General features: G+C 28.8%; 1 protein-coding gene across 1 annotated transcript; it reads left to right on the top strand.

Annotated features, from left to right (window-relative positions):
* The first annotated feature begins 353 nt into the window (after positions 1–353).
* Positions 354–22,021, top strand: Arl1 (ADP ribosylation factor-like 1). Its single transcript, XM_075355984.1, has 4 exons — positions 354–496; positions 7,180–7,396; positions 13,515–13,626; positions 15,570–22,021. The coding sequence occupies exons 1-4, from the start codon at positions 493–495 to the stop codon at positions 15,777–15,779; spliced, it is 543 nt and encodes a 180-aa protein (XP_075212099.1). The 5' UTR covers positions 354–492; the 3' UTR covers positions 15,780–22,021.
* Positions 22,022–22,798: the final 777 nt, after the last annotated feature.

Genomic DNA, 22,798 nt, shown 5'->3' with positions numbered 1-22,798 from the left:
CCTTTAAACTGCTTTATTCAGCTAAATTTGTTTCCTTTCATCACCTACAAGATAGCTTGTCACGACTTTTACATGGTCTAATTGTTAACCTCAGCTTAGTATCAATCATTCACTTTTCCCGCTCTGTAACGTAAACGTCTGGTGGATCTAGTTACTTTTATTCTTACATCAAATTAATGTATAAAATAAATTAATAAATACATTTTTTTATTTATAAAATATTAATAAATATAGTTTACTCTAACTCTAAAGATATCTTTACTTCTTTTTTTAGTATTTTTAACTAAGGAAGTCCTTAAATTTCAGGTATAGGGAAAATAGAACACGTAATTCAAATAACTGTGGTTGTTGATTATGCCATCTATTGCTTGGAACACGAGTCAGTGATTTGTGATTTGGCTGTTATCTACTTCTAAAGGGTCTGATTGAGGGTGGCGGATCACTATTTTTTCATTAATTCATGGTTTTACTACTATAACATTCCGTATTACAATGGGTAAGCAGTAATATTTTATTATCATCGTTTAATTGTCGTGAATTTTCGCTTAACATATTTTTGGAACCGGGAGGTCATGGTTAGAATTGTTTATGGTTGTTTTTCCATGAATTTTAAGTTTATTTTATGAAGTTCTTATTACACATGGTGTATTTTTACGGAAAATGTTTTAATTTTAAGTTTTATGTTACTGTTTCTTTTTGAACCTTTATACTGATTTTTTTTCTGATCAATAACCTTTATAAAATTTCTTGGTTACCTGATGAAATTTATTATTTTGACAGTATAAGGAGTTCAGAGATATAAGTTTCTTTATATCGTTTAACAATTTACATTGTTATAAATTAAATTAATGAGTTTAGCTTATTTTATGTTTCTACAAAATCTAATAATTTTATTTGAAGTTTTAACTTAACTGGATTGATTTTACATGATACTAAGGTTAGTTTTATTTTGTATTTTGCCAGTATTTATTTTTGAAGTAATTTTTTATTGAATGATGTACATAATATTTACCCATTTTATTTGAAGTTGTAATTTAACTGGAGAGATTGTACTGATGCTGAGATTAGTTTTTATTCTATATTTTGCTAGTACTTATTTCTGAAACAATAATTTATTGTATGATGTGTATAATATACATTTTTTTTTTAAATTTATAATATATGATTTACAAAGTAAACTACTGTTACTTTGTTAATTTTTGTAATTTATATGTTCTGTTGGTGAATCACCTTAACATTCTGGTTGTAATTTGATGTTTATTTCAATGTAAATTAATTAAATTTAATTTAAATTAAACAACTATTACCTGGTAAGTGCTATCTAGTTATTTAATTTCTTGGATTATAGGTAGTAAGTATCAGAAAACATTTGTGGATTAATTGGAGTATAATTTTAATATGTACTGTTGTGTAGATTTAACAAATAGCCTATTAATTAATCTGTTCTTGTTTTAATAAAATTTCATTCGAAAACACAACAGAAACAAACGGTCATTTGTAATATTTATTAGTCTTTTTATTTTTATTATGTAACATGAAGTCTGTTATATAGTATGTTAAACCATCTAAGATGGGTGAAGATAGGTGACCAACATCACTAAGTAACACTACAGAAGACTAAGCTTTACTTAATAAAAATACAGTTGTTTTATAAATTTTGTTAATATTTTTTATTGTGAAAGCTTAAATTTTAAGTTAACAGTATGTAGTTTTATATATTATGATATTGTATTTAAAATATATATTAGACATTGTATTACTATGACAAAAAAACTTCAAGCTGTTGGTTTTGCAAAATGTAATTGACATTGCATTATAAAAAGTGCTATTAAAAAAATTAAGTTAAAAACAGATTCTATTAGTATGTATACTTACTCTAAATTTAATAATTTAACAGTACAAAGGAATAATATGACTCTTAAAAAGCCTAATTTCAGTAAAATAAATATATTACATGTAAAAGGGTCATATATACTCATCCTATGTTATTTAGAGAAACATAGTTTTCTTTTTAATTAGATATTTTAAAAACATTTAAATTGCACATAGAAACTCAAAATATAAACTTATATAATATATTTAGTAACAAAGTTTATAACAAAAATCAGCTAGTGATGTCAGAGTGAAGTATTCAAACAAAAAGCAAAAGTTCATATCAAAACTTTTTCTATTTTTGGTTATACTAGCTGAAAGTGTGGTCTGATATATATAAATATGATTTTATGTAATAGAATAGTTGTTTGTTGTTATGAATGTTTAGAAGAGAATGTAAAATGTAAATACCAGGTAGAATAAGAATCTCAGATTATGAATTTATACAATTAAAATTTCTTCAATTTTAATTGGTAAACAAAAAACATTTTGTTTACCAAAATGTTGTGTGAATGTAATAAAGTTTTTGGGTACTTTTTCCAAATGAATTATTCTTATTAGTGAGTATAGATTTATAGGTGTGGCTTATATCAAGCCTATAATTCATCTGTGAAATAAATATTTTCTGAAAATCATCAGTAAATGCAATGATATTAGTTAGTAATTGACTTACATATATACTTACCTTTTTTCCATTGACCAACCTTTATGATGCAATGCTAGCGTCTCTGCCGTTTATCTTGAAGATTTGTTTAAATCAAATCAGGCTTGACATTTTACACACATTACAGAATTTCCTCCCTCATCAAAGGAAAAAAGTGCAGTTGTTAGTTACAAAGTTAAAAGTACAAGTATTAGTTACAAAGATCCACTTTTTTACTCTAGTACAAGCATGATTTTGAATGTTGTGAAAAATTCATTTTTGTAATTGTAAATTATGAATAAAAATTTATTTATTTAGACCTTACAGTGTGGAATGTACTTTTTTCTTCTTGAAGTCAGCAGTTTTTTAAATGTCTCTTAATGTTCATAAACTGCAATATTAACCATCACATAAGAATTTATAGACCTGTATGGTGAAAAATAGTTTTACTAAGTTTTCCTGGTTACTGTTTAAGCCAAATTCCTAAATTTACAAAGTGTTAAATATATTATTGACTCACTTTCAAACTTTGTAGAAATGTTTTTTCCAGATGTTTTGGAGGTAATTACACAGCTTATTTTTCAGTAAAGTTAAATTCTATTCACTGAACTAAAACGAATATCTCAATGAAATCTGAAAATGAAGTGAAATTTTCATTTGTACTAAATTTGACAAATAACTTTTTAAATAAACATAAACAACATAGGTTTTACAAAACAACATACATTTAATTATAAATCCTAATATCCTAACTGCTATAAGATACTGCAACAGTGCTATTAATAGTTCTACTAAAGAAGGAGCTGCATGATTAATACTGAAACGATTTGGAGGAACAAGTTTTGTAAAATTTGAAAATGTAGTAATTTTAGTTATATTTTATGAAATTTTGTGTTATGTTTCAATATGCTGATCACTGTGTATTAAAACTTATTTTGGTGATGTAACTAAATTATGAAGTGTTGTATTGTTTAGAAATACTTTTTACCCTGCAAAGTTTTTAAATTTGTGAAAATTAATTTGGAATTTCAAAACTCTTGAAAAAATGATAGTTGTATTTTTTCACTGTTGGTTGACAGTTGTATTTTTTCTTTACCCCTTTATGCACATCATTGTGTATCCTCTCCGAATTTCTGGCATAGATCTTCCTCACCATTATGTTATTGTATAACATTGTTACCATAAACACATTGGCGCACATTGGTGGTAGCAACCTTGATGGGTTCTATGTTTTACTGATTACTATTTATCAGCAATGAACAGAATAGTGATTTATAACAAGATTTTATATTGCTGAAGGCACATGCCTTCATGTGTACATGAAGGCATGTAGAAGGAAGGCACATGCCTTCTGAAGGGCTCTTGCATGTTTGCATACCTCTAAATTCATATATGTAAAACTTGTCTTTTCTTTATTTTGAACAAATTTACCCATGTTTACAGTTTATTAAAAACTACTTGATATAACGTATAAGTGATAGTTGAACATTTGAAACATATTTTGAAATGAGAGCTATTACATGAATATATATATTTCACTTTGGTAGAATATTTTCTCTTAGTGTAGCTTATTAAAAAAGGTTTCTTTATTGATTCTGTTACAATAATTACTTACATTATAAAAATGAGAGTATAATTAGAACAGTTATTTGATTATACTCTCATACTTGGTAATCAAAATTGTGGCGCAGATTTTACTTAATCCATGTTATTGTTAATAGAAGTATAAAGATAGTAGTGTAAATGTAATTTGTCATTTTAACTCTTAACATGTCTTGGTTTTAATTATTCATTTTTGTGTTAATAAAGTAAACAAAACAATACAACAGTTATATTGGGGGGAAACATTATGATGCTATCTTAGAAAATAGTAAATTAATTATATATATTTATTTTAATGTACATGTTCTCTATATTGTTTGTGTAATTGCACATAAATAAATATCATTAAAGCATCAGAAGGTAACCTCTACTTCCATTTATGACGTGTCAATCCAACTGTTAGCAAAATGTATGTGTGTCTTACTATTCATTTTCAATGTATATGCATACATTTTCATGAGTGTTGTGAATTCTACCATTACCTTTATTATATAAATATAACATTCGTGATTTGGGACTAGTTATATTCATTTTTCTATTACAGTAACATAAACCAGAATATCTTTTTTTAATATGAATTTTGTACTTTGTTTGACTATTGTAATTGTGAAAAAAATTAATTCATTTACTACAGACAACCATATTCTGAGTGCATCATATTTTAGTATGTTTAAAATTTGGTTGGTGTTTTTTTCAGGACAATTTTGCTTTAAATTAAATTTTTTATTCAACAGTCAGTTTATTGTTTACAGGTATGTATTTGGTAGTTTGATATATTGCATATAATGCCACTGGTGACATTAGTTCTGGCTTTTTTACATACAGTATTCTTATAAATTGTTCATTATTTGCTTTTTTGTTATGTTATTTACTTTTGTCTAAATGTAATAAGAATGTTTCTTTATTATTAGGTTGGTATTTTCTTTGGTTGTATTGAATGAATTACAGAGACAAATTAAGTTGGCATTTCATATATTCTAACATCCACTTTTAGTTAATTTGGTGATTGTGGGAGGTGTAGAGAATAAAACTATAAAGGAAGACCAAGATTGGAGTATATAAAACAAATAGCTAAGGTTGCATGTATTGATTATGTTAAGGTTAATGTTAAGCACAAGGTTAATGTTAATATTAGCACAGAACTCTAAGGAATGAAGAATAAAAAATAATGAAAGAATCAAACCAATCAAATGACTGATGATTGTGGAAAAATCTTTACAAAAAAAAATTGTCTTTTTAATTGCCATTATAAGGCAGTCACTAATATTTATTAGCAGCATTATTGCATGGTAAAATTTAGCTCTGGGAGTGAGTTATGAAATGTTTTTTGTGATGAATTACAAAGTCATTGCTGTAGTTGTAATAACTTGGTTAACAGTTATATTAAAATCAAGGTAGGTTTTATTTTAATTCTAAAATGAAATGTTACACTGAAAAATTCACTTCATTTTTTAATGTTTAAAAGGTTTTTTAAAATTTGAATTTTGGAATCTTAAATAGTTGTTTCTAAATAGTTTTTCCATAATGCCATTTCTATTGATTTAATTTCACTTGATTATCAATATGTCAAAATATGGAGTTAATATGGTTAACACTTTCTAGTTATTCAGCTATTCATTTCTAATGCAAATCTTTTTATACTTCATTTTTAGTTAATACAGCTGAATTCAAAATATTTTTATTCTATTCCTGTATTTAAAATTAAACAAATAGTATTTATAAAAGAATTATTTTCTTTTATGTAGTGTTCTGGCTTGCTAAATTGAGTTCTATGAGAGATAGTGATAGTGTTATTATCCTGTTGGGGGGATGAAATTCAGTTAAAATTTCAAAACTATGTTTTTGAATTTTGGTAGTTGGACTAGGCATTTTCAAGACATTATGAAGTGTGAAGGCTGTATTTGCATTCCATTTTTGACAGCTTAAATACACATAAGTTTATTCTGTTCAACATTGTGAAAATCAGGTCTTAAGTTTCCTGGAATAACTATTTTTTTATTGATAGTATTAACTATTATTACTATTGCTTTAAAGTACATATGTGAATAAGATGATTTTTAAGTCTGATATTTCCTATAAAACTATTTTATTTATAGATTGTTCCTTTTTCTTCCCAGTAAAACTTTTTTTTTTTCTCTCAGAAAGTGTCATTTCAATCTGAATTTGATCTGATCTACTCCATAGGGGTTGCATTTTGTAGCATATACACATGTGAGTTTTATAATGTAGTATCACTTCCCTTGGAAAGGTGTACAGTCATTTGTTTTATACTATTTGTCTAAGCTTTAAGATACTTATTACAAAAGTCATTTCCAACTATGAACAAAGGTTGAATATCACTTGTATTTCAGATGGATTGGAATGCAGATATGCAGTACTCTATTTAGCTTGAACATGGCAACTGAAAGTAATTTTATTTTCACTAACATGGCATATTTTAGGGTGCTGGGAAAGCTGGTAAACTACTCCAGTGTACCTTGGCATATAGTTTGTTCTCTTTCACCACCCACCACATTTCCTTATCTTTGATTCACCATTTTTCCTGTTAGCAGTTCCTTGGGTGCAAGTTTGAGTGCTAGATTCTGTGTTGAATATGACAGGGGATACTAATGCATCCTTGGTATCTAATAGAGGGCCAGCTGCAGACCAACACTTCAAGAATCATTGTTTCCAATCAGTTGGCTACAAAGTATACTTAATAGCTAAAGTTTCTATTATGTAAAGGAGGGTCTCCTGATCAAAAAATGCCTGGCAGGTTGCTTTTCATTGAAATCTGGTGATTGATTATGTAATTTTTACCTTTGTGAACTGTTATCTATTTCAATATTGAATATTTAATAGATTATAAAATATTAAATATTACATTTTAATTTATAGTTTATTTAAAATTATCATTATTTTGGTTCATTCTATAATTATATTTCTTTGTTTCTACTTACGTTTAAATTATTTCATTATTTTTGGTTAAGCAGTATTTGTGTTGTGTTATTTTATTATGACTAGTAAAAATATTTAAATAAATTATAACTTTTAATGTTTGTTATATTCATTTTATTTTACAGGTGGATTGTTAAGTTACTTTAAAAACCTGTTGGGCAGCCGGGAGATGCGTATTTTGATATTAGGTCTTGATGGTGCTGGAAAGACTACAATTTTGTATAGGTTACAGGTTGGAGAAGTTGTAACAACAATACCAACTATTGGGTTTAATGTTGAACAAGTCACTTACAAAAATCTTAAATTTCAAGTTTGGGATCTTGGTGGACAAACAAGTATTAGGTTTGTAATGTACTATTTTCAGATATTTTATTGTGTAACAGTTCTATTGTTTTCTTTTTTGTCTTTTAAAATTAAGTCTTAGTGTGTTAATTCATCCAATCATTTATTTGTAGGGGAATTTTGGATTCCCCTACAAATAATATCATTATAAGTATAAAAAACACAGATAATTTTGTTTTAAATCAAGCAGTAACATTTACAGTAATGGGTTTGAGTCAGGTTGTGTAACTCTTGAAATAGGCTTTAAAGAAGTTATTGAAAAAATGGTACTTACGTATTAACGCCACCGCAGCTACAGCTTTATTTAGAAACGAAGTAGTGAATCGGATTTCGGTGGAAAATGAACAGTCTCTTTATTAATTTTTATAAATGGTTATTTATATTTATTTATTTTATAAATATAATTTAACCAAACTTAACCCACGCTCGCTTCACTCGCTAACCTTGACTAATTAATACCGTAATTTTTTGAGTATTTATTTAATAAATTCAGTAATTATTGCAATTATTTATTATTTAAATAATCAAAACACTCCTGTTAATTAGTCAAGGTTAGCGAGCGTAGGTTAAGTTTGGTTAAATTATATTTATAAAATAACCATTTATTAAAATTAATAAAGAGACTGTTTTGAATTTATGTTAAACTCTATATCGGTCCATTTTCCACTAAAATTCGATTGACTACTTTGTTTTTATATAAAGCTGTAGCTGCAGTGGCGTTAATACGTAAGTACTGTAAAAACCACTCACTCTCAGCTGAAGAATAACATTTGTTATTATTCATAAAAAAATTGATTTTAATTTAATCTCTCATTATTTAGAAGTCTGTGCAGATTTTAATACACAATTAAGTAATTAACCTCCTTCGCAAGGTTAAAACATCTGTTAGTGAGGACCTGGCTGGGACAGGGGTGATGACCCAGAGGTTCGGATTAAAGAGGGTCTTACAACACCTCAAACTGTTACGGAATGAATAACGATGGTTATGCCGACGGCTATGGTGACTGATAAGACCGCATTTAGATTTAATTCAGTAAATCTAAAGATCTTGTTCTGTTAAAGATCTCAATGCAGAGGTCACGAGGGAGGAGGTCTTGGCTGCAGTTAGTAAGGCTCTTAATGGTATTACCTCGGCCAAGATAACTTCATTAAGACCTGCATATGGTGACCGTTATGCTGCCCCCTAGTGAAGCCAATAAGCTGACTGCAGTCAAACAACTTCTTGTTGGTTGGCAGTTGTGTTGGGTGAAACAGCGAAAGCCCGACATGAAATGTTTTAGATGTTAAGAGGGTGGCCATTCGGCAGCTCTCTGCAAAGGACCAGATCAAAGAAGGTGCTGCTTTAATTGCAGTACCCAAGGCCACTAGAGAATAGACTGTAAAGAGCAGTAAAGGTGTGTAGTCTGCGGAGAATCTGGACAAAGAATGGAAGCCAGGGACTGCTGTGGATGCTGAAAATGAGGGCCCTGCAAATTAATGTCAACAGAAGCATGGCCACTCACGATTTAGTGTGGAAGTTGGCTGTTGATTGTGGTGTTGATTTTTTTCTTATAACAGAACCAAACAGAAGGGCGGTTGCCACTGATGGCTGACTGGGATGTATATCCCAGAGCACACTGTGTTTGACATCCCTAGGTGGGATAGAACAAGGAATCCCTAGGTAGAGGGGAGCCATTCTTGAAGGGCTGACCCCTGTAAACATTACAGAGTTTATGCTGCGGGAACTGCGTGAATGGTCCAACGTAGTGAGGATGGTGATGGAAATACTCAAAATTAAGGAGGAAGAGTATAGGATTTGGGATTCAGGCCAAACATAGCTGATGGTGATTTTTCAACAAGTAGGAAGATCAGGATTGCATTTCCAGGAACAGCCTTTATAAAGACTTCTAGCCACGAAAGAGGTGAAGACTGAGATCAGTGAGTGAGGGGGGATGGATGACAGCCTCCTTTGGAGCTGTCCTTTGTCTGCGTTTGCATGGGTGGATGATGGTGATGAAGCATAGGGACCCCTGATCTCAAAGGCACCCCCGGGTTGAGTAATGATCATGCGGGTCGGGCCCTAGGGTGGGAGAGTTGGTGAGGTGGTTAAGTTTAATTGGTAGGGCGCAAGAACACACCTCCTTTAATAACATTTAGTGGAACCTGCCATGAGTCCGACACTGCCCCTTCTGGGACGTAAGTAACTGGTATTCCCCCTCATAAAAAAAAAAGGTAGTAGGCCTACTGTACTACTGCATTCAGTAGTACACAGAGCTAGATTTTCAGTATTTTACAGAGGAGAATGAATGATCATTGTACAGCACTTTTTCCAGGGAAAACATAATCACATCATAACTGAAGTCAGGTGGTGAGGTCTGGCCAGTTGTTCATTTGTTGAGCATGAGCATGCCTTTTGATTTTGCCCTTTGTATTCATTTACAGGTTGTCTTTTCTGTTAAATTAATGTAACTGTCTTAACAGCTTACAGTTTTTCATAATTTAAACAAAAATTTATTTTCATCCATGTCGTCTAAACATAAAATCTTACCTTTGCAAGAAAAAATGGAAGTCATCCTTGAATTAGCAAATCAATGTTTGTCTGAAGTTTAACTTTGCGAGCTCATCAGTAGGTACAATATGAAAAAAAGAACAATTCAGTTTGCTTTCAGCGAAGGGAGTAATGTTAAAAAAGCTTTGAAAACTGGACTTTGAACAAACTGATTAGCTGTTTCACAGGATTTCAACAAAAATGAAGTTTAAAGTTTTTAATAAACAGACACTTGTTATTAACCCAAGCCAATCTCTTTGCTTAAAGGTTAAGTGACAATAATTTTTAAAGCTTCTGAGGTTGACTAGAAAGATCTAAGCTATGACACAATATTTCTTTTGCTAAAATTGGCAGGGATGTGTAAGATGTTGATTTGAATGTTACAAATGACTAATTAAAAACTGTGTGGCCTGAATATATAACAGTTATAAGGAAGAAGACATATTCAATGCTGATGCAACAGGATGTTTTTTTAAAGTTCTTCCTGATTAAACATTAAAATTCAAAGAAGAAAAATATATAGGCAGAAAACTTTCAAACAAACAAATCTCTGTTTTTGTCATATGACAGGGGCTGAGAAACATCCTTTGTTAGTTATCAGAAAACCAAGATGCTTTAAAAATGTAAAATCCTACTCATGAAGTATTGCAATAATAAAATAGTATGGATGACTGCTAAACTTTTTGAAGAGGAAATTCGTTCGTGGGAAAAATAATTGTAAAATTCTATTGTTTGAAGGCAATTGGTTATATCAACGTTTAGGGATTAAAAATATTAAAATTCAATCTTTACTGGCAAATACAAGTGTACTTAAGCTGATGGACCAGTTATTAAATGTTTAAAAGGCTATTACAAAAAGAAAATGTTGTGTAGGTTTATTGAAGAAATGGGCCCCGTACAAAACAAATAAAAATTCAATCTATATCATTTGGCAAGTCTGCTGCAAAAAGCGTGGAAGAATGTAACTGAAGCAACAATAAAAAATTTGTTCCATCTTGCCGGCCTTGTACATGCTGAAAAGAATAATTTCACCTGAGATTTAGAAGACGATATTCTGCTAACCGAGTGGATGAAACAATTTAAATTGCCAAAATCACTTGCAGAAAAGGATTTGGGTGTTTACATAAGCATCGATGATAACTTGACACCTCGGTGCCTTTGGAACACAATGCAGTGACAGAGAAAATTGGTTAAAATTATGACAAATAACATGAACAATAAAATGAAACAGAACCAGAGATAATACCATCTTCCAATAAAGAAGCTCTTGATGCCATTTTTCTTGTTTTTACATATTTCAGCTGTCACAATGTTAACAAGTATTTACAGCAGCAGTTTCAGAACATTGAAGAAATATAGAAAACATATTCTTATGATCTAAACATAAAAACAATTAAAAGTTACCTGTTACGTAAACAGGAATAATTCATTAAATCTGAGAAATACAAGTGAAATTTTTAACTTTAAAAATGATTGAGTAACTTTTTTTTAACCCTTCAGAAGTTGCGCCTAGAATTGTAAGACGAGCACTTGCATCAGGGCCTTTTGTTCCTAAGTGTTGTTATGGTAGTTTTTTTCTAATTAAATAGTTGGTTTTGTTTATAGTTATGCTGTTTTTGTTTATTTTTTGTATAGAATTTTTTTATTTATTATAAGAAAATGATTTTACAATTGTTTTGTAATTTTAGTAACCTAATAATAATCGTCTCGTTCAAGAAATAATTGGCAATCTTTTAAACAGTTATTTCGAAAATATATATACAGACATATAAATTAGCAATTACAAATAAAAAATGATAAATACGGAATACAAAAATATGAAGTACAAAATAATTAGAATTATAAATAAGGAAATTAATAAAACTGACTAATAATCCTTACTCAGATTCATACGTGGCATCTCATTCACAATTTTCACAAACTATATTTTCTTTGGACTGTTTTTTACATATGAATTGTCAACGTTTGAAACATTTTCTTGTTGTTTTCTTATCTGAACCGTTGCACATTGTGCATCGTCCTCTTTTTTTATTAATGTTATCCTCTTCATTTTGTGTATTGGCTTTATATTTTTCCAAGAAACATTGAATATTGTTTGGAAGTGTTCTCAGACCTGCTCTTTCAATAAATCTAGATTCCATTAATTGCAAAGAGAGGATCTTGAGAATTACCCTTCTTGCCATTGGTTTATCATTTTTCTGATAAGCTTTTAGAATAATATGTGCATTGATTCTCTCTAAATTCATTATTGAGTAAAATAAACAAACTGTCCATCTTCTTGTAATACGAGAAACATTGTTGTATTTGCCTTCCATATAATCAGTATCAACACCACCTTTGGTCATATTGTATTCTAGGATCACATGTAGCTACCCAGTGTTCGGATCAATAGTACTACTATCATGCATCGCAGAAAGCATTATAATTGCTTTATTTTTCTTTGGTACATGTGATAAAAAAATTATATCGTTCTGAACCAAAGTTTGTAGATCCCACTTCCCTTGTCTTGTTTGGTAAAAAATGATTTAGAATTTCCTTCTTGTTTTTTCGGAGAGTTCTAATAAATGTTAATCTTTTTTCCAGAAATGATAAAGTAACATCGAAGCTGCTGTACCATATATCAGTCATTAAATTTCTATGTGTTCCTTTTACCTCGTCAATCAACCGATGAACAATATCGTATGGCTTGTTTAAGACAGCAAATGGCCCTTCAGAACGCTTTCCACAATAAACCTCAATATTTGAAACGTAAAACGTTTTGACATCACTTAACACCTATAGTTTAAGCCCCTATTTTGCTTCTTTAGCATGAATTGAATGAACTCACATCACCCTCTAAAGCAGAGTAATTTTTCATAGACAGTGAGAAATTCACTGTGATTGTAATTGAAGTTACAATTTTTTACAAAATTGTTTTAACAACAATTTGACAGGCGCCAACTTGTCTGTCTTCTGCCTGTTAGGTCGAGTCTCATTCTTGTCAAATCTCATAGAATTCAATAAGAACAAAACTAAATGACATGGATGCTCTTAAAACCATAAATCCTATACCATCACTTGTCCAAAGATCTTTGACATTAGTATGGTTAGCACCCTTAAGTCCACAAAAATATAACATTCTAAATAAAGCAAACATTTCGGATCTGGAAGTTGGTAGGTAGTCTCGTTCTCTAGTGTATTTATCGTTTAATCTTTCTATGTACAAATTAGTGTATTTAATAATATCATCAATCATTTCAATACTTATTTGCAAAAATACGTCAGTATGTTTTTCTATTATATTATATTCTAGTATATTTTGTAAATATACGTAGATATATTTACATCACCAATATATATATATATATAACCATAATTTTTAGAAGGTGATATAAGGCAGGTATGCAGCTAGTATTCAAGAATTATTAGGATTGAAAAATAGTTCAGTTGATTAAATATACTAGCTTATTATTATTATTAACCACACAGACATGTTTTTTTATTATTAGATGACAGATGTTATCTATGAATAAATAATACTTTTGTTTATATTCTCTTACTTTACCTATTACTTAAACTTTCATGTAAATTATTTGTAATGTTTTGTTTCAGGCCCTATTGGCGTTGTTATTATTCAAATACTGATGCTATTATTTATGTAGTGGATTCAGCTGATAAAGATAGAATAGGCATTTCAAAAGATGAATTGCTATATATGTTAAGAGTAAGTACATAATATTCATTATTAAGAATTTAACCCTAAGCCAGAATATTTTTATGACACAATTTTCTTTTGGTAAACAATTAATAAGAGTTGATTTAGTCATTTTTCTACTACTTTTTACATCTTGTGTTTATTCATAATATGTGTTCTGTTGCTATTTTGGAATCGTTTGACAAAATAACCAAAACATCCCTGAACATGAGACAGTTAATTACTATGTGGCATCTTCCTTGCTAATCTTAAAGACAGTACTGTTTCCTCTTCATATTTGTTTCTCTATTCATAGATAAATTTTTTTAGACTCAACTGAAAAGCATTTTTGAGAGGATATCACCAAATTTTACTCCTGCTTTATGGTTAAAAAGATTAGAAATTTTGCCTAAAACTTTGCATGTTGTTTTCATTAATGTTTCTAAGATTATATTTTTAATTTTATCATCCATTTCAAATTTAGTATTTTAAACAGGGATGGTCAAACTACAGAATCATATGCTTTTAAAGCCAAACAAAGATCGCTATGTAGTTTTTAGCTTTTCTGGTGGTTCATGGATAAAAGTTTAACAGTAAGAATTTGTTTTGGATTATGATTTTTAAGTCCATATCTTCATATTTTCATAATTATTTTTGTACTTTGGGCTCAATTCAATTCTGTAATGCTTCAGGCATATTTCCATGTGGATTTTGGTGGTAGGCAGGTCTGATAAAAACTTCTTTTGGGTGGTCTGAATTTTATAATTCAAAATTTTTTGCCAAAAGTTTAGAGTTCTATTCGTAACTTTGGATTAATTTCCCTTTTTCATTTTCAGAACGTAGACTCTGAGTGAGCTCAGTAGCCATTTAATTTTTATTTACTAGTTTGATAGAAGTCTTTGAATTTGTTGTTTCTCAAATTCTTTTCTGGTTTTTCATATGACTGACTGTTTCTTTTTTTGTTGCTTTAAGTTCATGGAGTCTTCTGGTTTTTTTGGTATAGTTCATCCTCTGAGAACAGCTTCATAGGTTTCGTTTCACCATCATGTTTATTTCTTGTGCTAGGTGGATTGTTTCTCTGTTGCTTCCTTGATTTTTTAGTATATTTCTGACCAAACATCGGAATTAAAAATTTTAATTTCTTGTTTGTATTTTTTTTAATTTAATTTTAATGCTACTATTTTATACTTTTGGGAGTTGCTCCGTTTCTGTTTGGGATAAACTTTACTTTTTTCTTGTTAAATAATGATCTGAATCTAAGTTTGCTGCTTTTTGGACTTTAATATTCATTATTTCTGTGTTATTTTTACAGAGATTGTGATGTAGTCTGTTTGAAATTCTCCACCTTTTATATCTGGGGATTTTCAAATTTTTTATGGTGTCCCAAATTGTCTTGACATAGTTTTAGGTTATAACATTCACAGGTTATTTAATCTTCCATCATTTTCTTTTATTGGCTATTGAAATCTAGAAGAATTTTTGTGTTACTCTAGAGAATTTGAGATATTTATTTGTAAAGGAGATCCAAAACATTTTTGATTTTTTCTGGGTTTCCTTCTTGTATCTTCATTTATTGGATCTTTGGTGTTAATTTAAGTATTTATTGTTTGGGGGCTTGTATCTGTATGTATTTTATGTGATAAAAAGTTTCATTTAGGGTTTGTAGGCAAACACACCATTCAATGGTGTGTACTTAATTTCAGTGTGTGCATAATAAATAAAGTTCATTCCTCTCTTTGATCACTGTTTAGAATGGAATAGAAATAGATTTTGTAATATATGTTTCAAAAAGTGAAGGGAAATTCTGATTTTTATTTTTTGATGGTCAATTTGTCTTGTTATATGAAAGGGATTGATGAAACTTGTCATATTATGATAAGAAATTTAAATAATATTGCACATCCACATGTTCATGGCAATGCAGGTTAAAGAAAATATAGAATTCTAAATTAATCAATTTTAATTTATTTCAGGAAGAAGAATTACAAGGAGCAATTCTTGTTGTACTTGCCAATAAACAAGATATGGAAGGATGTATGAGTGTTGCAGAAGTACATCAAGCTTTGGGTTTAGAAGCATTGAAAAATAGAACGTTTCAGATTTTCAAGACATCTGCTGTTAAAGGTGAAGGTTTGGACTCTGCAATGGATTGGTTATCCAATGCTATACAAAATAGAAAGTGAAGTGCGATTATGATTGTTGATTATAATTATTGTGTTTTGGCAACACTCTAATAATTACCCTGAATAAAACTGTGTGGGTTGGGTCACACGTAATTCTGTAATAAAATCAATAGCCAATTTATGGCAAGACTGATATTTTGATTTATTTAAAACATTACGATTGTTTTAAATATAATAATTTATTTTTAATGGCTAAACTTTGCAGTCTACTTTATTATTTATAGTTATTTGATGTAGTTAATTTATTGCAGTTCATTATCATGATTATATTATTTTAATACTACTATGTTTTTCTTTAATTTTTTTGAGTCTAATTGTCTGCTGTTCAGAGGTATTTTCCTCTTACTAATTGCAGCAATGATAAATACTTATTTCTTTACTTTTGAAAGTGATGTTATCTTCTTGAAGGTAATAAGTCTTCTGCCTGTTAGGTGAATTGCTAGCAGGAAAATGACACACAACTACAGTACCGTTGCTGGATAATCATTGCTAAAATTACTTTGAGAAAAATCTGCATATGTAACATTGTTTTAATACTTTACCTGAATGCATTCTTGTTGCTGATTAAACTCATAAATAAAGTCTAATTTTTGTTTGCATTATATTTTGTTGTATTCATTATTATTTATTGTTGAAGGACTTTCATATGTTTACTTCTATATCAGCAACAATATGACAATACATCTCTGTATATGTGTATATACAACTTTTATTGTTGGAAGTGAAGTTGTCTAACAATGAAAATGTTCAGTAATAAAAAAATAAAAAAGTATATTGGGTAAAAAAGGTTTGAATTTATGTTAAAGCAATTTTTTTTTACTTGAGATTACCGTAAAACTGCCTTCTATTTCATGACAAATTTGCTTTGATATTAATGTTTATTTATTTATGGATTTTTCTTTACTGCTGCTTCTGTGGTGTGCATTGCTGCTACTGTTGTTCATTTAATTTGTTAGAATAATCAAACAATCTTGTATCAGATAAATATAAATAAATTATCTTTTATTGATAAAATGCGTAAGTACAGTTTTTATTTATTTATTTTTTTTTTTATAAATAAATTCTGGTAATTTGCTTACTTTCCCTAATTTTTATAAAAACAATATATTTTTTACTCAATTTTCTTTAATATAAAAATTTACTGGAAGCTTAATTTATTTTTAATAATCACATGACTGATCAGTGATCTCTATATAAATGAATAGGGGGATCCCATGTATTGGAATTGGTAAAATTTGAAGCATAAACTAGTGCCACTAAATGAGTGGTAGAACTGGTAGTACTAAATAAAATGATACAGCGCATGTGCAGAGGTAAGTGTAAGAGTAGAGATAAAACCACATTTTAAATTTAAACTGACACAGTAGAAGTGTTCTGATTTTGTATTTTGAATAAAGTGACTTATTTTTGTTGCATTAATAAACAACTGATTGTGAATACTTGTAAATTGAAAATAAATCTGAGTAAAAATCATGCGGAAGTGTGTGTTTTGTAAAACAAAAGATATGAAATTGAACACTGTATCTTTCTTTAAGTAAATACAACCTAAGATTTGAGGTTATAACAACGTACGTATTGCGAAACTTGCGTAATTATTTTGAATTCATAATAAGTTGTTTTTCATAAATTATAAAAAAAAAATTTTATATATAAACTATGCTGAAAATTTAAAGGTTATTTTTTGAAATCTGTTCAAAATATGTTGCGAGAAATTGGTTTGAAAAATTGAACATGTTTTATTATATTTTGGTTGTTCAAATTGGCTTAGAAAATTGTTTATAATAATATGTTAGCTCTGTGTAAGTATTAGCAATTTAATTACTTAAAAGAAATTATGAAATTTTCTACAACTGTCCATAAATTTATGCTTGTGTTGCGAAAATGACTGTTCTATTGGTTATCTGACTTGAGTAAAATAAACATTATCATCATGATTATAGTCGCATAAACATACAATGGTTTTATTTAGTTCCCAGCATCTCATTCAGCAGCGCTAGAGAATGCTTCAATATTGAACACTTCATTATATTTTTTGCCATAAGTATCCCTTACCCAGTTGTATAGAGATCAGTGCTGATGACTAATATGCCTTTGCATTCATCAGGAAGTAAGTAGATTGTTTTGGGAGGTCGATGCAGGTCATGCAGCTACACCAAGCTGATTGAGAAATTATAAACGCACAAAGTAATTTTTTTATTACTGGCAAATTTTACTTACATATTTGTGATACATTCTGTACACTGAATAACTCTTTTGGGACCATTCTTCAGTAGTTTTTTATTTTTTTTTATAACCAACATCTTATTTAACATTTTCAGTGTCTAATCATGTCTGTTAAGTATGATCAGCATTATGATGTACAAGTAATAGCATTAAATAAAAGATTAAAGGCCCTTTGATTTTTAGTGTTTGTATTATTTGATTTTGTATTTTTAAGAAAATGTAAATTTATTATCATATTTGCTATTGTTTGGCAGCTTTTATTTCTGTTTATTAATATAATATTGCATTAAGGTAACATAAATTTTTTAGTATTTTACTTATTACTCTAAAGCAGAGGTCGGCAATCTTTTTGTCAGTAAGGGCGCAAAATAAATTCAAAAGTTATTGGGGGCACCGCACTAATATTACAAATAAGCAGGTACATTCGCCTTTTAAGTCAATAAAACAAAATTGTTCTTCCCAGTCAACATTAAAACAATAAATTATTTTTCTTTTACAATTATTCACGATGGGTTATTTATAAAATCGATTAACCAGTACGATACGTATTTGACAGTGAAAGCGCGACTATGGTTACTAATAATACGTAAATAATAAAATGTAATCAATAATAATAATAACACTCAAAATACGATAACATACTACTAAATTTATCAGAAGCAAGAATATTCCTACGTGCTAAGTAGTGTGTCAGTATATGACCTTGATTGCTACTTGCTGACACTGAGCTTGCACAATCATATTGTCTTATACATGCGTGATGCTGATATGGTTATTGGTCTTAGTGGGTGTGTAATATAGTTACACCTTTCAAGGGCGTATAATCGAGGGTGCCATGGCACCTGCAGGTGCCGCGTTGTTGACCCCTGCTCTAAAGGGTTATTTGTAAATGCATGAAATATTTAAAACCATTACTGTTAGCAAATAATGATGTGAATTTTAAATTCTGTTGTAGCAGAATGAATGTAAACCTTTCATGGTTAGAAAGCTCTTTTTTTACAAGTCTCATAGATGTTCAGTATATTTGTCTTGCAGATGTTTTATCTAGACAATGTTATGTTTTTCCCACGGTAGAGCAGTATTACAGTGGTAGTGAATAATTTTGAAGTTCCATTAGTAAGCAAGAAGTCAGCAAGAAGTAAAGACATTCAAAAATTCCCATAAAAAAACTTCTTTGCATTAAATCAGGATAGTCATTACATAAACACATTATCATGGTCAGTATCTACTATTCAATGTTGTTGAAAATCTTCATTGAAGTAGAGTAAGCTACTTCAATACGGTCTGTCTCTCAATACTTAACTGATTCTGTTGTAAATTGCAATGTCTGCCAAATGTCTAGCATGTCTTATGCATTTTCTGTAACAATAAAGGAATTTTTTGTCCTCCATATTCACACATTGTAACAATTCTTGTTTCTACACATATGAAAAATTGCTTCATCACTTAAATGAATGATAAATGATTCCACAAAACTTTCAACTTCCAGCTTTTTATGCAGAATTGAAGATCCACTTATGTACTGAGAGCTTGGGTCAGTTGAAGCTTTTAGAGTGTATTCTTTGGTTTCTGAATAATTCTCGCAAACTGTTGATGTGAAATGAAAATTTGTCAGCTTGCAAATGTAATGAATTTTTAGCAGCTGCATATATACAGCCTTTTTTTTTAAATGATCCATGGTATTTTTACTTGCCCTGGCTATATCTTGACTGAGAAGCTCTGCTCAGGTATTTCTCATTTCAAAGGTCTTATACAATTTCTTAATCAATACAGTTATAGGTTATGGGTTATAGTTATATAGGTTATAGGTTAATATAGTTATAGGTGATGTGTATCAGCTCTATAAGCAAAAAAAAACTCCTCCTCTGAAAAAAGCCTACTGGGCTGAGGAGCCCATATTTTTCATTTCAAAAGTTTTATACAATTTCTTAATCGATACAGTTATATAGAGGTGTATTTACATTCTAGAATTCGGCTCAAAATTGCAGTTGTCATGAATTCTAACACAGAATTCTTCTCGCATTAACTCTGAGATATCTTACTACTGCCATCTGATAGCAGTACAACTATTTATACATTTTTTCCTTAACGCTAATTTAAAGAATTTGCCTTCATTGTAGTGTTCTTACCATTAGTCGTTTGATAATGTACTTTACATAAATTAAGAATCCATTGACACTTCCTAAATTATTCATCTTGTGGAAAATAGTAGAAACTTGAAAAAATGTTAAAAACAGATTTATAAACACTTTGGAATTTCATAAATTTAAAATATTTAGTAGTTAATATTTATTTATATGTTAAAAAAATTTCTTTCCTTTGATATAGAGGATACTATGTTTTTGATATTGCTATTTTTTTTTATTTATAGGTCCTAACAATGAACTTCACTTTATTTTACTACTTATTCCAATATTATATTTCGTTACTATCAGTTATTTAATGGTTTATTTTTTTTTATATTTTGTACACTGGAATTCATGGCACTTATGCTTGTTGATTATCATGCAGTAGATCAAGAATAACAAAAATACCGCTAAAAGTAAATGTATGATGGTGATACACCTGTTTTTGATACAAAAACATCATCTATACTCATTTTCTTTATTTGTTATTATTTACTTATAAAGGACTATGACCTTAACCAAACGTGCTGCTAGGTTTGTACACCTAGATTTAATAAGTTTCTAAACTTTTATTATCCTCAACTGATTCTGTTCTTCATGATAAAAGAATGATTGAAGTTGTTGCTTTGGACTAAATAATTGTTGCTAAATATGTAAATATTGATCTAAATATTTAAGACTAGTTAGAATACCATGGTGCGGAATATAAGACCACAAGATTCTATAGGAGATTGAAGTGCCACTTTGATTAGTTGCTTTTGCTATATAAAAATTTGATATATAGTTTCTTTACAAATAATAATAATTGTAGGTGTTAAAATATTTTTTTTTTTAAATGGGTAACAATTTGATAAGTTATGATAATATCATTAAGAATCAGAAAAACTAGAGGTTGAAAGTAAAATTTCTAACTGAACAATTAAAAATTGCAAATATCTGGAAACTTAAGACTGATTGGTTTAATTTATGGTATTTAGTATGGATAGTACTGTTGAGATTTTTAATTAATTGGATGAAACCAACCAAGAAGCTGTCCTCCATGGCATGAATGGTAGGATCTCGGCCTTTCATCCGAAGGTCCCAGGTTTATATCCCAGTCAGACATGGCATTTTCACATGCTGCAAATCATTCATCTCATCCTCTGAAGCAAATCAAAGAAATCAGCTGATTTCTTCTCTATGTATAGACACTTACTGTAATGTTAAAATTTTTAATCAATAATTTATATTTGAAATAATGTATATACATATTTTTAAATTATTTTTTTTAAAAATAACCTTTAATTTAAAAAAAAATTGGTGGGCATCATTTACAATCTGATGATGATTATGATAAATGATGGTTCTGGAGGTTAAACAAAAAAAAAATCTATTGACACCATGAGTGACAGCGTAACAAGGAATCAGTCATATGTAGTTCCTGTGATACTTTGTTAATTATTAAAGTATTGTAATTTGAGGGATATGTAGAATCTCCATTTAATTCATAAATATTATGAATTTTTCTTCATAGAACAAGGTTCAACTGTGTTAAAGGTTGTAAGAGACATGGGCATAATTTTTTATTTATTTCACTTTGAACAGTATACAACTTAGAAGTGAAGTTTACTTCGATTTAAGTTTTACCCATTTGTTAAATTTTCAAAATTAATTTTTGTTAAAGTTTCAACTACTTTCCTGCAAAAAAGTATTTACTGATCTAACTATACAAAATCTTGTTTACATCATTGTTTTTTAAATTATACATAAAAAGAAAAAAATATATTTGATTAATACCTGACATTTAATTTCATAACTGTAAGTGTGTGTTAATAACACAAACATTCAGTATAAAATGGCAAAAAATTATTTTTATAGTTAATGTATTTTTTTTCTTTTGAAATATACTTCATTGATATAAAGTGTAGCAGTTTAGAAGTTTTATTGTTAATTTAAAAAATTTTGTTTAGATTATTCTGTTTAATGATTAATGTTCAATGTTGATATGAATAGTATGTTTTTAAGATTAAGTAAAAAAAATTATTTTGTCTGTACTCATTTGTTAAGTGTATGTTTTTAAATTAACAGGTAAATAATTTCTAAAAAAAAATATATATTTTTGCAACATCACAAATAATATTTGTAATGATGCAAAAAAAGGTTAACAATTTTTGTTTTTAATAAAAACATTACTATATTTAGCTGCTGTACATTTTATTATTGGCTTCAGTAAATTTTTAATATATAATAACAGTATAACAACTGACAAAATAATTGTTTGAAATCAACAAATTTATAGATTTTTCCAGTTGTTACATAGTTTAATTAACAAACTAGTAACATCAGCTGATTTCTTCTCTATGTATAGACACTTACTGTAATTTAAAAATTTTTAATCAATACTTTATATTTGAAATAACGTATATACATATTTTTAAATTAGTTTTTTTTTAAAATAACCTTTAATTTAAAAAAAATTTGTTGGTCATCATTTACAATTTATTGTTTAGGATATGCTGTTCCTCCTTTATTGTCTCTATGATTCATGTTACGATTTGATACTGTTTATTAACAACATTAAATCCATTTTCAGTTGACCTTTTTTATTTTCATCATTTGGCGGCAAAGAAAACATTAAATTCTTAATAATATTCTCTGAACCAAAATCATTAGATGTCAAATCACACTAGC

This window comes from Lycorma delicatula, chromosome 2, assembly GCF_047948215.1.
Source record: "Lycorma delicatula isolate Av1 chromosome 2, ASM4794821v1, whole genome shotgun sequence".
NCBI lineage: Eukaryota > Metazoa > Arthropoda > Insecta > Hemiptera > Fulgoridae > Lycorma > Lycorma delicatula.
Note: the sequence above shows the minus strand (reverse complement) of the source record. Positions and strands in the feature narration are given on the sequence as shown.